At 32.3% G+C, this 16,715-nt stretch overlaps 1 protein-coding gene across 1 annotated transcript; it reads right to left on the bottom strand.

Annotated features, from left to right (window-relative positions):
- Window positions 1–1,633: 1,633 nt before the first annotated feature.
- LOC408302 (solute carrier family 22 member 21) lies at window positions 1,634–16,263 on the bottom strand. Its single transcript, XM_026443261.1, has 11 exons — window positions 16,218–16,263; window positions 8,057–8,148; window positions 6,828–6,960; window positions 5,675–5,888; window positions 5,489–5,595; window positions 4,584–4,738; window positions 4,040–4,229; window positions 3,488–3,620; window positions 3,083–3,401; window positions 2,779–2,963; window positions 1,634–2,453 (listed from the first exon to the last, which is right to left on the bottom strand). Exons 1-11 carry the CDS (start codon window positions 16,241–16,243, stop codon window positions 2,277–2,279), a joined length of 1,731 nt encoding a protein of 576 aa, XP_026299046.1. The 5' UTR covers window positions 16,244–16,263; the 3' UTR covers window positions 1,634–2,276.
- Window positions 16,264–16,715: the final 452 nt, after the last annotated feature.

The following is a 16,715-nucleotide window of genomic DNA, read 5'->3' as shown; positions in this document are numbered from 1 at the left end:
ATATATATATTTATATATGAAATTTATATAAATTATTGTTATTATTAACTTCACTTTTCTAAATTGCATTATCATGGCACGGTGCTTTATAGTCCTTACAGTACGACAAAAATGATCGATATAGTTCTGAAATATTTAAACCAGAAATACAGACAGGATCTGACATAATTACCGATATAATATATATGTTTAACATGATGCAGCAATACTGTATAAATTCCTGAGCATAATTATGTTTTCATTCCAAATGGAAGAAGCATCATATGGTAATCTATGACGTGCGTATTATATGTATTCGTTACCCATTATACGAAGACATTTTGACGTCTGATAACACGGATACATCAATGATAACCTTAACTGGCTGCAATGAGCTATAATTAATTATGTTAAAAATTCATTAAACGGATGACGTATACGAACAAAGGAAAGTGAAACGATCTCGTGCGATATCCGGTAATTATAAGCGATAAACATGAATTATTCATTTATAAGAAAATTTCGATGTTACGAAAAAATACAGAAAAATTTGAAACTTTTCAGGTATTTATAACTTTTTTATTTGGATAAAAGTATAATTTATAAGGTGTGAAATCATCCCTCGAAAAAATATGATATATTTCATTTTCTTGTGAATATTTAAATTCAAGTGGTAATAAAGAATTTTTTAAAAATATTTCTTTTCTCAAAATTTACATGTATTGTAATCTTTAATTATGCTATCGAGCTCTCTGTTATATCGTGCAGTTTATTTATCATGTTGTTAATCATGCAGATAAAAATCTGCTGTAAAAGTAATTTATCTTTTGTTAGAATATCATACATAAATAACTCGACAGCATAGACTCGCAAAGTAAATTGTGCGTGATAAAATGTATCGATATTTTGCAATATATTCCGATATTTTTAAATTGTAACATTATTTGTCGGTTAAAAAGCGGGTCAATAATAATTGTATATGTCAATTTTTGTATAAAAGCAATGTTTTTCAGTCACTTTGTCAATTGCTCTCCAAGTATTCTCCACTTTTGAAGCACGCTTTCTAAAGCGTAGAAAATGTTTTTAATTAACATTTTACGAACTTTCAAACTGTTAAAACTAGTGAAAACAAATTTAACAAAGATAACACTTCAAATCGACAATGTAAAGTAAAATATCGTAATTTATTTTATAAGATGTTAAAAATAAATATCATTTATCTTATAGCAGAATATGTACTGATAAAATACTGATATTTCATATAATCTTTGAACAAAAAATATATCATTGATGACATGGATTTATGAAAATGAAATCTAAAATCAATAAATTTTTTTTTATTTAAAAGAGAAAGATTTCGTTTCATTCGCACAAAATAAATTTCAAACATGATTTTTTAAAACAATTAGTAAGATTAATAAAATATTTTAAATGTAAATATTTACCTTTTAAATTTAAAAAGTATGTCGAATATGATATAAATCTTCATATAATAATAATATAAAATTGCAGTCATTGACATCAATTTTTATCTTTTAAAATTAAAAATGAATTCAAATATACTTGATAGAAAAATGATTATTAATTATCAAAATGAAAAGATATATCATATATGTTGAACATTTTTTCAATATCTTATAACTATTCACAAGAATTTTTTTTTTTTTTTTTTGAGAGCTAATTTCATCTTTTTACCAGAACAAAACATCATCTCTTGAATTAAATTTCCATGATGTTTCAAATTTTTCCGATCTTTCAATTTTCCGAACTTTCTTTACCGACATGATGCCAATTTTCCCTCGGGATAAACTTTTTCATCCTCCTATCATTTCCTCTACAATCGAGGTCTCGTCGACTCTTTGTAACTAGTCGATTTTATGGCAAATTGATCGCGATTGAACTATGTCAATTTCAAAGGCAAGCAAATATTCTGTAGGTATTATACATACATATATAGAAGTAGCTCCCTTCACTTCCGGAGTTTTACCGCACGTTTCATCTCTCTCTCTCTCTCTTTCTCTCTCTCTTTTTTCTGCCTCTCTCTCGCGAGCTTTCAAATCGCGAAGCGAATAGTCACGGTCGATAATTTTCATGCCGGAAGAAAGGGAAACTTCTGAAAGCCATTGCTGCAATGTTACGTTTCTTTTGCTTCTTTCATTATTTTTTCAATTTGATTTCTTCTTAATTCTCATCTCTTCTATGTCTCATTGGTTTTTTTCTTTTCCTCCTTCTTTCTTCCATTTTTATACGTTTTTTCGTGTCGGATTTATAACTCGTCCCGGTATATTTGTCCTCTCCTAAGATGGCAAATCCTGCAATTCCTGCTTCTGCTGCTCTTTACCGATATTCTCTGCCTCCCATACCGTATCCGGAAGTTTCGTCCCCAACGTTTCCGGGAAGAACAAAGAGAGTAGTCCCGCGGATAGTGCCATACACCCAAAGAGTATCAATGGTAATTCGGGCATAAATTGTGCCTGTGTGACATAAAAATAGCTGTGTGAATAGATCAAAAAAAAAACTAACTATTCTGTAGCAATTGTTTTTGGAAACAGAATCGTGGACAATATAAAATTTTGATTGGAAAATAAAAAATATAATATCTCCTGAACGGATGATAATCAATCAACAATCAATGTAACGATTTCATAATGCGACATAAAAAAAAGTTACACAAAAGATAAATGGTATGTAAAAACATATCGGAGAATCTTTGCCATATTGTTTGAAGTAGTATGCAAACAATCAACAAGCGGTCCGTATCGGTCTCCAGGATGTACATTCTTGCGGTAGTCGACTCACCAAAAGAGGAGTTTGCGGTGACAATATTGACCCCATGCGGCCAGTCATGCTGCAAATTCCAAGGAGGGAGTGTCTCAAGTTTGTGGGAAACAGTTCCGCTGTATAAATGTAAATCGTCGAGAAGGACATCGTAATGCACCATTTCCCGCCCATATACAGAATCAGTGGTAGAAAGCTCAATGAATCTGGAATAAATAATAAAAAGTTAATGTACCGATATTTACCGTCTTTTTGCAATTAATCAAAAGGATTCATAGCGCTGTAAATTACAAGTGAGGAATTTCAGGGATGAATCTCCGTTTACCTGTCGGTACGAATTGTATAGCCAAGCAAAAAGCTCCGCTCAACAAGAAAGACGAGGAGAGAGTAGTTTTACGGCCGATGTAATCGGTCAAAAACCAGGTTAAAAAGTAAGCCGGGATTTCCACGATGGCGACCAATATGAAATTAACATATTTGTCACCAGCGAAAGCCACCGAGTTCAACGATAATCCATAATAGACAAAAGTATTCGTCAACCAGCAAAACGAGCACACCAACAGCCGAGTAAGCATCACCGAGCTATTCAATATTTGCATAATCGGTGATTTCTTTTCGTCACTTTTCATCACTATTTGATCCGTCTGAAAAATAAGATAAATTTAGTTAGGCGTAATTAATTTAATTCGATTTCATTTAAAATATAATAAAAATTGTCGATTCCTCGTACCTTTTCAGTCTTCACCATGTTCAAATCTTTGAACGCTCCGATCGCCTCTTCCGAGATTTGAAGCCCGTTTATACGCGCCATTTTTCGATATATACTCTCCACCTTTTCCTGTTTCCCATTCGCCAATAGCCACCTTTAAAATGGCATCATTGTGTGTGTGTGTGTGTTTTTTTTTTGTTTGTTCGTTCATTTTTTTTTTTCTACAGTAATGTTCGAAGGGGAAAACGATAGTTTTTACACTTGTATAGGACACGCTTTATCGATAACCTATGGCGTACACAAAAAAAAGGAACGAGATAAAAAAGTGATTCGCTAAAATGATATGAACCTAAGATTATAAGCGGTTATACGCGTTAATTAATCAAAGAGAAAGAGAGAACCGGAACCGAATTAAATATGTAATGACGAAAAGTTCACTGGTTAATCGACCGGACGCGTCATGAAACGTAATACGCGCCACTATTTCTCCGATTCGTTTAAAGAAATTCTTTTCGAAATCATTAACGAGGCCCCCGGACAATGCGAATTAAGCGATCAAGCAAGGAAAATTACCTGACTGATTCTGGGATAAGGAGCGGCAATAAGATGGCCAGCAATGCCGGCCCGTAAACCATGCGAAGGATCAATCGCCATGATCTAAGCCACATCGCTATCAATCCGAGTAACATCTCACCGACTGCGAACATGCAGCAGATAATCGTGCTGGCTAATACTCTGCCTCTTACCCCTGCCATCTCCATCCCTGAAAATCGATCAACGTTGACTCTGATCCACGAGAAATCGGTTTCTTCTTAATGAAATCGCACGAAATAGATGTTTCGTGCTGATATATCGTAAAATTATTAGAATTATTCCACGCAGTATGCTCCGAAGTACACTATATATATCCCCATACGAATGAAATATCGAAGGAATTACAGGCGTGGCAATGGCGAACCGGAGAACCGACCATGGTTACGGTTACCTTCGGTTACGTTTTTCGATATCGAAAGGTTCCTGCATCGAGTAGTCGTTGGCATGTGAAACATGGCCGTTATTTATACCGGCATTATTCACGTCCAACATCTTCCCTTACTTTGCCTCGTTATTAACTCACCTAAAATAAATCCAGCGCTGTAGATACCGGCCGCGACAGTCGCGTCGATAAATTCGAACGCGAGAAACATCCAATAATTCACGGAGAAGGAATGTATCAGACCGCTGATTCCGCTCAGGGATGTGGTGAGCGTCAGTATCGTGCGTCTTCCATATCTGAAAAGTAACAGAATCGTATGTATAAGCGGGCAAGTTTCGCGACGACGGTGATTCTTCGACTTCTTATCGTCGACGAATAAAAAAAACTTTTGAAACTCTTGGGCGAACGAATGTTTTTCGATACATACGAATCGAGAAGATTTTTGACATCGGTACGAGAAATTGTCTCGAAAACGAGGGAAACAACCGCCAAGTTCGAATCGTTATCATAGATCTAAGGAAGTTGATCCAAAGTACAGTTTCATTTAAATACATTCCTCCGTCTGGACGATCTCAAGTATTCCCCGACTTCGAATTACAATTTGCGACCCAACTCGTGAAAGTCTCGTCCGTTCAGAGTTTCCGATTCCCTGGTGACTCTTGAGCACGTGCCATAAAACGGTGTAAAAACCGAGCATCCTCAAATTCGTAGGATGAATCGAGCAAAAAGTTCATAGATCACACCGCTCGGTTTCCTACATTTCGATTTCACCGGATTATCGGCAATCTTAACCATCTCTGATATTTTTATCACGTTTTACGAGAGGATTTCGATAGATGGACATCAACGACCTGTTGAATCCGATCGAATCCTCTCCGCTGAAACGTTACACCTATCGAAAAACCTCTATTTCACACACTCTTCCTCGATCGAACGTGGTTAGACATCCGGTTCGTATCAAGAACCCCATTTCCTGGGTCCGATCCGATCTAATGGGGGCTAATTAAGGATCCTTCGAAGTAAATTTCGATGTGATTATTTCTCACCTGTCCGATATGTAGCCGGCGAAGATCAGCCCGACGAATTGACCGATGTTATTTACTGTGCCCACAAGAGTGAGTTTCCATCGATTGGTGTCACAGGTGATGTCCCACTGTACGATACGATAGAATAACGAATAACGAGAATTGTTTCGAGCTAGTTAATCGATCGAAGGATTAAAACATTTTTACCTCGCTTTGAATCGTATTCTCGGATGGATCGTAGATCCACGAATCGCACCTTTTGGTAACGTTACTGAAAGTTTCGTTTGTGCACGCCCCTGTGTGATTTTGCACGACATAACGGATGCATTTGGACGTCTCGGATACATCCGGGACGGAATCAATCATCCAAGGCACGTTGAATTGCGTGTTCGATGAATTCTCGCATCCTGGCACCGTACACCTGTCAAACGATTATATATTAAAGAACATTTTTTTTTTAAGTTGTAAAAAGAGATTGAAAAAAGAGATATTTATTAAAGTATCTATTATAACGTATAATTATTCGTCAAGTTTTTTAAAAAAAATTTTTTTTTAAATTTTTATAAATTAAATAATCGAAAGAAAAAAAAGAAAAGAAAATTTCATAAATTTAATTTAATTTAATTTAATTTCGTTTAGTTTGCCAACGATCAATATTTCCACGTATTCCAGGATATTTTATTCTGTAACGACTAGACTGCGGATATTTATGCATTCATAGAAAATGTAAATGAACATAAATCTGCAAAATGATATGCAAAAAGACATAAAATATTCAAAATAAAATATTAGGATTTTGCATATGAAATAAATGATCAATTTCACAAATCCATTTTATATGTAAAACCAAATACAAGAATAAATAACTAAATATACTGTTATATAATAATATATAATAATATTTGTTATTTAATTTAAAAGTTAAAATAAGATGATTACAATTTGAACATTGTTTTATCAATATCCGTATTCCAGTAATAAACGTTAAATTTATCGAGGAACGTGACAATTTTTTTTTAAACGCGCTAAAATTATTCATACCGATCATTGCAAGCGCTCGACTCTCATCTACCGCGAAAGGATTAACAGGTTGCTAATAAAGTAATCGATTACATAATTTCGATCAAAACTTGATGGTCGCGGTACATTAGGTTATTCCTCGCTGATTGCATTATTCAAGCCTACTCTCCAGAATTTACTCGTCCATAAACGGCTGTCTACCTTGAGACGAACGATTCACGATTCAAAAGAGATGCGGATACACATGATAAATTATGCGAAAATATACAAGGAAAAAATGAAGGAGAAAAAAAAATAGATATCACCGGTCGAATCACAGGTTGCATCAGTAGTAACGTACCTGTATTTAACTTCCCCGGCTGTGAACACGTAGGCAAGCGTGAATCCTGCTGACAAGAACAGAGGCAGGCTGATTATCGCGAACATGATCATTTGATAGTATCCGAAGCGATCCACTTCCTGCTTCCTGCCCCCTGCGAAAATATCATTTCCCGACGATCAATGATACCGTTCGAAAATTCCCATATTCGAAGAAGAAAATGAAAGAGGAAGAGTGGAATACGCGAAACTCTCCATCTTTAGTGCAAGCAGATTCCACGATGAAAATCTGTTGTTGACATATACAATGATATTTCTCTCGTGGAATAGCGAAAAATGGAAAAAAATAAGAAGAAAATGGAAAGGAGAAGAATCCCTCTTTCTTCGCGCGCAAAGATAATTTCCTTTTAAATTACGACAAGTTTCGTTTCACGACCGAAAATTAATCAGATATACGAACGATTCGTCATCGCTTAAACGAATTCTCATTTTCTTTTTTCGCGCTTCCTTATCGTCGGTCAAACGGAAGTTGTCGCGTTACGCTTGGCTTAAACTTTGACTAGAAACCTCACTCTAATTCGTTTAGTTTAATTGATTTAGGTATTGTTAATGAACAGCGTCACTAAGTGAATGTTAAGTATCTTTTGTTTTTTCTTTGAAACGAGTCAAACGGAATAAATTGTTTAAGGAAAAGTGGAATAAGCGGAAAATCGTTATTCTTCGAACACGTTCTTATCACACGATTCGAGCAACAGGCGGCGCACGATGGTAAATGATTAACTCGAGTTATGATTAATTAAGACCAACAGACGCGTTGAACAAATCATGTCGGTGGCCTGGCACACGATTAATCGACATGATAATTAATACAGCGGCTCATCTGCGATCTGATTTGATCAAGAATGATATATTTATGTATCGGGGAAATATTAATTTTTCTTTAAATTTTTAAACGCAAATTTTTAATTCATTTAATTCAACGCGAAACAAATAACTTTCCTATGTTACGTGTTTATTTATATTGCACAGTAATAAAATTATATATATACACTTTACAAATTTGCATATCTACATGTTTTGCAATAAGAATTATTTCTGAATTTTATTACCTAATTAGCATTTCAGCAATTCAAGGTATAATAATAAAATGATTAATAAGAAATTGTGAACTACGTTTCAAAGATTATTTTGTCAAATATCATATTTAAAAGTTCAGAAATTATGAAAACCGTGAAAACAAGTGAACGTTACCTCTGGAGCCATCTTTGGTGTTCATCGTCGACGATTCATCGTCGTTCTGAGCGCAAAATAGCCTCATATTGTCCTTCTCGTCGTCTTTCAACCTGCAAACACAAAGATTTGAGAATTATGCCTGATCCAATGTTTCATCATTGATCCTATATCCTGGGTCAAGTCGTCGTTCGAACATCAATGGCTTGCGTAAAACACGCGGGAACGACGCAATTCTGCACGAGTATTATTACATAAAAGTATCGAACACGATTGAAAAAAAAAAAAAGAGAGAGAAAATTAAGAGAGAAAAAAAATGAAAAAAAAAAAAATGAAGAAAAAAATGAAAAACCAGTTGCCAACAGGACTTTCACGCTTGCCATCCAGTCAGCTTTGCTACAGAAACGAACGATCGACCAAGAGAAATCGTGATCCTTGTTCTCGGGTAATCATAATCTCCATTACGGCGAAAGAAATCGTTGATATAAAACTAACCGTTTTCTGAAATTCTGATGAAACTAAATGTTCGCGTTTAAGGTCCACCGATAAATGCCGATAAATCGTAAACGAGATGACCGCGTGCTCGTTTGTTGTAGCGCGCGATCACGTTCAACTGCTCTCGGCGAATCTCGATTTTCTACTGGCTTCGAAGCGACTGGACACCAAACAGAGATAGAGGAAAAACCAGTGCAAACGGAGGCGTTCACATCATCCCACTTGCATATACATGAAAACGAACGCGTCATCGAACTTCTCATGTATGGTTTCTTATCGAAAGTAACCGAACTTACCGATTCTTTTTGGCGTTTTGTTTCATTTTTTTAACTCGTCTTCGTTGATTATTTTTTTCAGCGATTCTTCGATCGCAAGATTTGTGAAAAAAAAAAAAAATTTTGTTTCCTATCAAAGATTCATTATTAATCGATGTTAACAATGTTTATTTAAGAACGATCTTTCCGCTCAGACTTTCTAATAGAGACAAAAGAACTGAAAGTGTTTCACGTCTCCATTGGAGACATTTATATGCCGTTCATGACAAACCTTGACGATCTCTTCCCCTGTATACCAAGTGTACAATGACCATTTAACGTTTCAAGGTGGAAATGAATTGTAACTGCCCTTCAATCTTACAGATAAATATGGATGCGGATGATGCCGTGGAAAATGAGTACATTCTGTAGTATCGTCGTAAATCATCCTCTTTATTGTTATTTATCGCCCATATGTAACCCGCATGTATGTAATTCCATTTTTTTTTATTCTTGTAGAAATTTCAAGATAAATAAATTGCGATTATTGCAACATTATATGCGCGTTGCATTGTTGCACATGAAAGATTTAAAATGAAGAACGGATAATTATGATCGAACAGAATCTTTTATAAATAAATTATATATATATATATATATATATATATATATATAATTACAACATTGTTCTTTTTCTTTTCTTTATAATCGAATGTTATTTTCCGTGACGTTCATTCATAATTTTTACATATCGTGTAAAAAAATCCGGAGGCGATAATTGGTAAAGATACGGTGTACATTGTTTAACATTGTTGCACGCAAAATATTATTAAAATATAAATCGTTCGAGTAAAGAATGGATCACAGCTGATCAGATCGTATACGTCCTTCGTGCGTAATTTCACGTTAGTTTATTCAAGCATGGCGAGATTAGCATATATTTTACAATTTAAACGACTCGACGGAATTCCTAATTCTTCATAAAGAAGTCTACGTGATATTCCATATTGCGTTACTGCTAGTAATCTTTTTAACGTCTTCTTAATTTCTTCCACGTTTTGTCCCAACCAATTTATACGAATAATTCTATTACATATGATTAACAAGAAAAATGTTTAAAAATATTTTTCTCGATTAATCTTTATAAATTCACAAAAGATTTTTACGATGGGATTTAAATAGATATTTTCCTCTTATTAATTATCATGATCCATGGGGGATCGACTCAAGTGGATTAAAGTACGTCAATTGTAATATCGCGAATCTATCAACCGAAACGAGACGGAACCAAACAAATGCAACAAAGGGAATAAACCTAATCGAGTGTCTACCTTGAAACGCAGTTCAATTGTGCGTTCAATTGTAACCAACAACTTAAACGCTTCCATCTGATCTCTATTCTTCTTAATTCAACTTACAATTGAATCCGACCAGGTCTCCAGCGAATGTGACACAATTTTACAGTAGCGTCTAAACGAAAAGCATAATTGTATTCATTTGACAGTATTTTAAATGAACATCTATCAAACAGGAGATAAATGAATTTAGATCAAATTCCGTGTATATTGCAACGACGATCATGATTCATTCATTCAGATGACTTTCATTCATAATAAAAAATTTAAAATTAACATTAAACAGGATTTCAGGATTTATAGAAACGATATTCCCAAAAATATATTCGATAAAATATATTTTGTATTTCAAAAGAAATTAAACTCACGATTAAATTGCGCGTTTCCTTCCTCAATGTATCGTTACTCGAAACAAAGTATCATGTGCGAAACAGGTGTTCAGCCGGTTTTCATTTTCCTTTCACGAGTCGCCTACGCCATTTTTCAAATGTCCATTAATTATATGTGACTAGTTAATTTCGCGACCACGATTAAGTAAAAAAATCGCGAATCGACACGTGTCAAATGGCAATATAGCACATCGTCAAACGACCACAGACTGTTCTGTTGCTGCAGCAACTGTCTTCCAAGGTAAACGTATGCCACAGACTTTCTGCCTCTGTCCCCCTTGACCATCGAAGGGGCAGTGGGAGAAGTGAAACAGAACGGAGAGGGGAAGGTTCGGTCCTTCTTAAGTTCTGGCCTTTCCGATCAGCAAGCCACACTAGTTCTACCATGTCAGATCGTGCCATGCAGTTTTCACGTGAAACGTCCTCGTCCGCCATGAAATAACCACTGTCCACTTCGAAAACTTATGGCATGCAGGCTTTATGTATACAAATAACCAGGTGATAAAAATGTTTGAAAAATGATAAAATATCGTTGACGGAATAGAATATATTTCGAGTAACTTATTCGGTTATGGTTTTGTTAATTTTGTTTATTTCGATTTCATACTCGATGTTGGAATAAGGAATAAAAGAATTAATAAATGGACAGATTGTTGCGCAATAATCTATCTATTTAGAGAAAAAAATTGGAAATTCATTATGAATTATCATAATCATAGTTTGTGATTAATGAAGCAATGTTTAGAAACATTCGATGCAGAAAGTGCTTATGTTACATAAAATATCACCGGAATACGTGCTTCACGGTTTACTAGGTATCGGTTAATTACTGAAATTCCGAGTTTTAACAGTTGTACCTTTTCAAACTATCTAATTACTGATCGTATCTGGCAATTACATAATCTTTGAAGAACATTATGTCGGTCCTTGAGCTTATAGCCGCTATTAAATGATCGTTTAACCGCCATTTTCGCAAAATTTATAATTTTGAAAAATTATCTAGCTTTGTTCTTCTTGATATAATTCTTTCAATTATTCGAGTCGTTTTTTAAAATTAAAGAAATGACATTGAAAAATTATTATCTTTCTTGTCTCGTATTCATTATCTTCTTTAAATATTCAAAATATTATTAAAAAATCGTGAAAAATTATAAATATAATCAAATTAATAAAATATAAATTATGATAAAAAATTAATCATCTCCTTGAAATAAACATAATTTATTATTTGCCACTTCGTAGCAAATCTCAGAATTATCAAATATATAATTTCAAATATTTTTTTATTAACCATTCGCTTATGGTTAAAAAGATTGGGATATTATTCATTATCGTCCCGCTAATATAAGACGTCAAACCAAATAATCACAATTGCAAGCTACGATTTTGAAACGTTCTAAATATTCAGTGTTCTCCAATCTTCCTCGAATCGTTATCTTTCACATCCTTTTATAATATCTAAATAATCTACAATCTCTTCCTCGAATTATGCAAAAAGTCATTTTTGATAAATTAAAACAAACATAATATTTTATTTCTAGATTCTGCAAAAACTTAAAAGAGAAAAAATACTAAAATCTTAAAAATACCAAAGAAACGTTTAATATACAATAAACATACGATACAAATGAATGCAATAAATATTCAATTCCTTGTCTCAAAATATTCATTATAAAATTTTCTACGAAAATAATTGCAATTGAAAGATTAATAAAAAGTTACTAAAAAGTTGCAACCATCAAATCACAGATCATTTTAAAAATGCTGTTAAAAACCGGAATACTGAAACATCGCTTTCTAAATAAAACTCCTTGTGACAAAAATGGCAACTTCGAAAAACGATCTCTAAAAATATCGCGACACAAAGGAAGAAAATCGTCGGGTCAAACGTCCCGCTATTCTGCGGCGTGGCGCGCAGCGATTATATTTTGAAAAGTGGCGGGTTTTCCTCCGTCTTCGAATATGATTGTTCACGTGGGCAGAAAAAAACCGTGCATGCACAATTTCCCGCGGTTGACACACATCGATAGATAACACGACCGATAAGACGAAACGTTCACGGCTCACGCTCACACTTACTCATGTGTGTGTATTTTTGTCTTATTCAGTTCATCGAAAACAACCGGAGAAAAATCAAATAAAACTGGTTTACGCCGGCTTAGACCGGATGCGACAGCTTAGTTGCAACTAACGTACGACGGTTTATTGTTACATCGACCGTTATGTGCAACTGGTCTATGGAAAAAAAATCGGTTTTTACCCAGGATTCGATCGGACAAAATTGAAAGCCGATATCAGCAGTCCATTTTCGTTGATCTCTGCCGATCTGTCTGGCCCGATTTCCCGTTTCATCCGCTATGTTCCGGCGAATCGATGGAAAAAATGAAATAATAACGAATTTAAATGAAATCGGTTTTTACGATAAAATTTTGTTTTAGATAGATTATGAGAATAAAAGATGGAAGAAATTGGAATTAAATATATAAAATAAAAAAAAAATTTGTTTATTCGATAAATTATTAGTGAAGAAATAATGAACAGAAATAATGGAAGACCACTATTAATGATTATGAAAAATGAATATACAGAAAATGGAATTTATAATAAATTTCAAATTTAATTTTTGAATTTCAGTTTTTTCGATAAATTTTGTTATAATAATTAAGCTTTTTTCTATCTTTTCAAGTGCTAGTTTCAATTGGATATGTGTAAGCTATCATTCCGATTGTATCATCGATATCGATAAATACACAATTGCGTTCGTACATTTTTTAAATATAACGTTTGAAATTGATCCATAGACCCCGTAACTGAAGGATGAATCTTGTAAAAAAAATAGTGTATCGTATTAAATATCTTGTAATAAAAGTAGTTAAAAATTATGATTGCCTTACATGAAAAGATGAGGATATTCTTATTATTCTTAACAACATGATAGTTAAGACATGAAAGAAAAATAAATACGAATTATAATTTTTTTAGTAATTCTGATATTATATTTTAAACCTAATAAAAAAAATATAATCACGTTATTTAGTGATAATTGTTTGAATTATTTGAATATGTTTTATTAAACATTCGATAAATAATTTCTTTCGTAATTGACATAAACTCGATCATTTTTACAAATTTTTGTTTTACATCATATATTAAAATTCAAATGCGAATAATAAAAAATAATAAAAAATAAATAATAAAAGAAAAAATTTTTGAAGTAAAAAGAAAAACATGAGAAAGTTAATCATTATTTGTAGACTACTTCAACTTGTAGACTCAAATAACGTTTGTTGACCCAATTAAAAAAAAACATTTTGATGGGGATAGAAAAAAATAAATTAGATAACAATAAATTTTTATCATGATCATTGAATAAAAGCTGCATTCATTAAACAAATGATAATATATTTATATAGTGACAATTGATAAATCGCAATTATTTAATATTCTATATATAATAATATTCTCTATATAATATTCTAATATTCTATCAGAAAATCAGATAAGTTTTGATAATCTTTTTTAATATAATAAAATAATCATCGATCATAAACGAAATGCAAAATTTTTACAAAAATAAATAAGGTTATCACATAAAAATTGCATGGAAAATAATTCTCGCTTTGTGAAATTGTTTTATCAATTTGAAACTTGGAACTTAAAACACTAATCCAAAAATAGAATAAGATCCATGATTACATTTTCAAATACATATCCATATTAAATTAATTCTAATTATAAATCAAATCTTCAATAAAATATGCATGAATTATTTTTTGTCTTTGTGCGATACATATCGTGAACTATATTCATCACATTAAGTATTTATCTTCGATTAATATAAAAGTTTTATCTATACGAGACGATCAATAAAATAAATAAACAAAGAAAAATCAGGGTGAACTCAATTATTTCTTTGAAAAATTACAAAAATTTATGAAAATTGGAGAAAAAAAATTATTTATTTTATTTCGTTGAAGTAACATTTTTTCATTCTTTTATCAATATTTCACTTAAATAAAATTATACAATTTTGTATTCAATCATTCATATTATTCAATTAAAACGAAACAAAAAATATAATCAAAAATAAAATCAAACAAAAAAAAATAAAAAGGAGAGATCACAAACGTAAATTAATACAATTGAAATTCTCCTTATTTATTTATTAAATAGGAGTAAATTTAATTTATTAATTTACAAAAAAATTAAATTTTATAAACATTTTGAAAGTTAATTTCGACACTAATGATTTCTCCCGCGAATTAGTCAACGAAGCATAATGGCAAAATAAATGAACCCAACTAGTGTGTCAACTCATAATTTCCACTCAATTTTAGCGTATTTGACCAGATGATTAACGAACTTTGACTTATGAATGGCTATCTTTATTACATGATAACCATCGATAAAAAACTAGAAAGAAAATCTGTATATTTAGAGAAATGCAAATTATAAAACAAAATATCTACAAGTTTACTAATTAACCTCGTAGAAATATCATTTTGTATCGGGATCTAAATTGCGTTTACACCTTGACAGATTTTAATAAAGATTACTATATATAAGTTTGGTATAAAAATTCATAATTAATATCCATCTTTTGTTTTTTTTTTTAATATATTCTTTGTTTATATATCATCATAGTTTGATGGTTGATTAAATAATGGTATAATAATTATATTTTTTTTTTCTACATTTGATTATTTGATAAAATTAATTGTAATTTAAAACTGCAATATGTATATGTGTCCTTGATTGAATTTTTATAAAATAGAATTTTATAATGCTGGTTTATTCAATGAATTTCGATATGAAATTCAAAAGAAATAATTTTCCGAGACTAATGGTATATAAATAATGCGATAAAAATAAATATTATGGAAATTTGAATAATGCGAAATAAATTATATGATACATATATATTAATATAGTACGTATCAGTCAGTTTCTCGACTCATTTCACTATTCATCCTTGCGCCAATTATCCCCATAATTCAATGCAACAAAGAAGCGTTGTAATTACCAATTTAGCATAACACGATCTTCAAGCCTAGCCATCATTTCCAAGCGGTTATCGCGATGATCATAGCAGAGTTTTTTTTGAGAGAAAGAAATCATCGACCGCAAGAAGATGCGCGCTTTTTGTCCACTATTCTTTTTGTCCCACAAAAATATTGAAAGACATTTTATTAGCTCATCGATTAAACGAACGATATTTATAAAAAAAATTGACAAGATAAAAACGATCACGATATGTCCTCGTTAGCGAAACGTGATAAATAATGTATATACACGTTCCACATATTGATCCATCCTAATCACAGAATATGAAAATATTATTTTTAGACAATTCATGACTGAAAATGTTGACCGCGTTTTCAGAGACATATGTTTCAGTTAAAATCATTTGTAAACACGAAAAAGTTGCAATCGATGATTTGTAAAATTAAAGAAAAATCGTTCAAAAATCGCTAAAGTTTAAATCAAATCAAAATTCAACGACAAACGTATTTGCATACAAATTTCTATTCTATATTGTCGGAATTTAACTATACAAATGCGCAATTATTCATAAGATCATTCGTTAACCCTCTTATATTCATTACACACGGCGTGGCCGACAAACGAGAAAAAGAAGGGTAAAAATTTGGAAATAAGCATACAAAACATATCTATGTGAATTACTTACATTTTAGATTCCATCCTGGATCCCATAATGTTTTCATGTAGAAACTTGTCTAATGCAGACGAAAAGAGAGGTCGTCGTTAAAAAGGAAAAATTATTCCCCTCCGCGTGTGCGGCGAGGAAACCGTTGAAACTGCTTAACTTCACGTTTCCCAGGGCACCTCTTCTTTGTCCTATATTCTCATAGCTCGTGAAGCTTCAAACACTTGAAAGTCATTTTGTCAATGTTTAGTCATACAGATGCGGTAAAAAAAGTACTCAGTATTAAGAAGAAGGACGACTAATATATACTCGATGATACATATATATATATATATATGGAAAAAAATCAAGGGAGAAACATAAAACCATCGTGATCAGCAAGTACGACACTTTTCCGATTTGGCTCTTTCTTTCCCTTTCTTTTATCTGGATTATTGTAAAAACTGGAACAACTTTTCGCTTTTAAATAATGTTTTGTAGAATATTAGACATCTATACATATTTCCTCGTCGATTCCAT

The sequence above is a fragment of the Apis mellifera genome, linkage group LG10 (assembly GCF_003254395.2).
Source record: "Apis mellifera strain DH4 linkage group LG10, Amel_HAv3.1, whole genome shotgun sequence".
Classification (NCBI taxonomy): domain Eukaryota; kingdom Metazoa; phylum Arthropoda; class Insecta; order Hymenoptera; family Apidae; genus Apis; species Apis mellifera.
The sequence above is the reverse complement of the archived record's forward strand: the minus strand, read 5'-3'. Positions and strand labels throughout refer to the sequence as shown.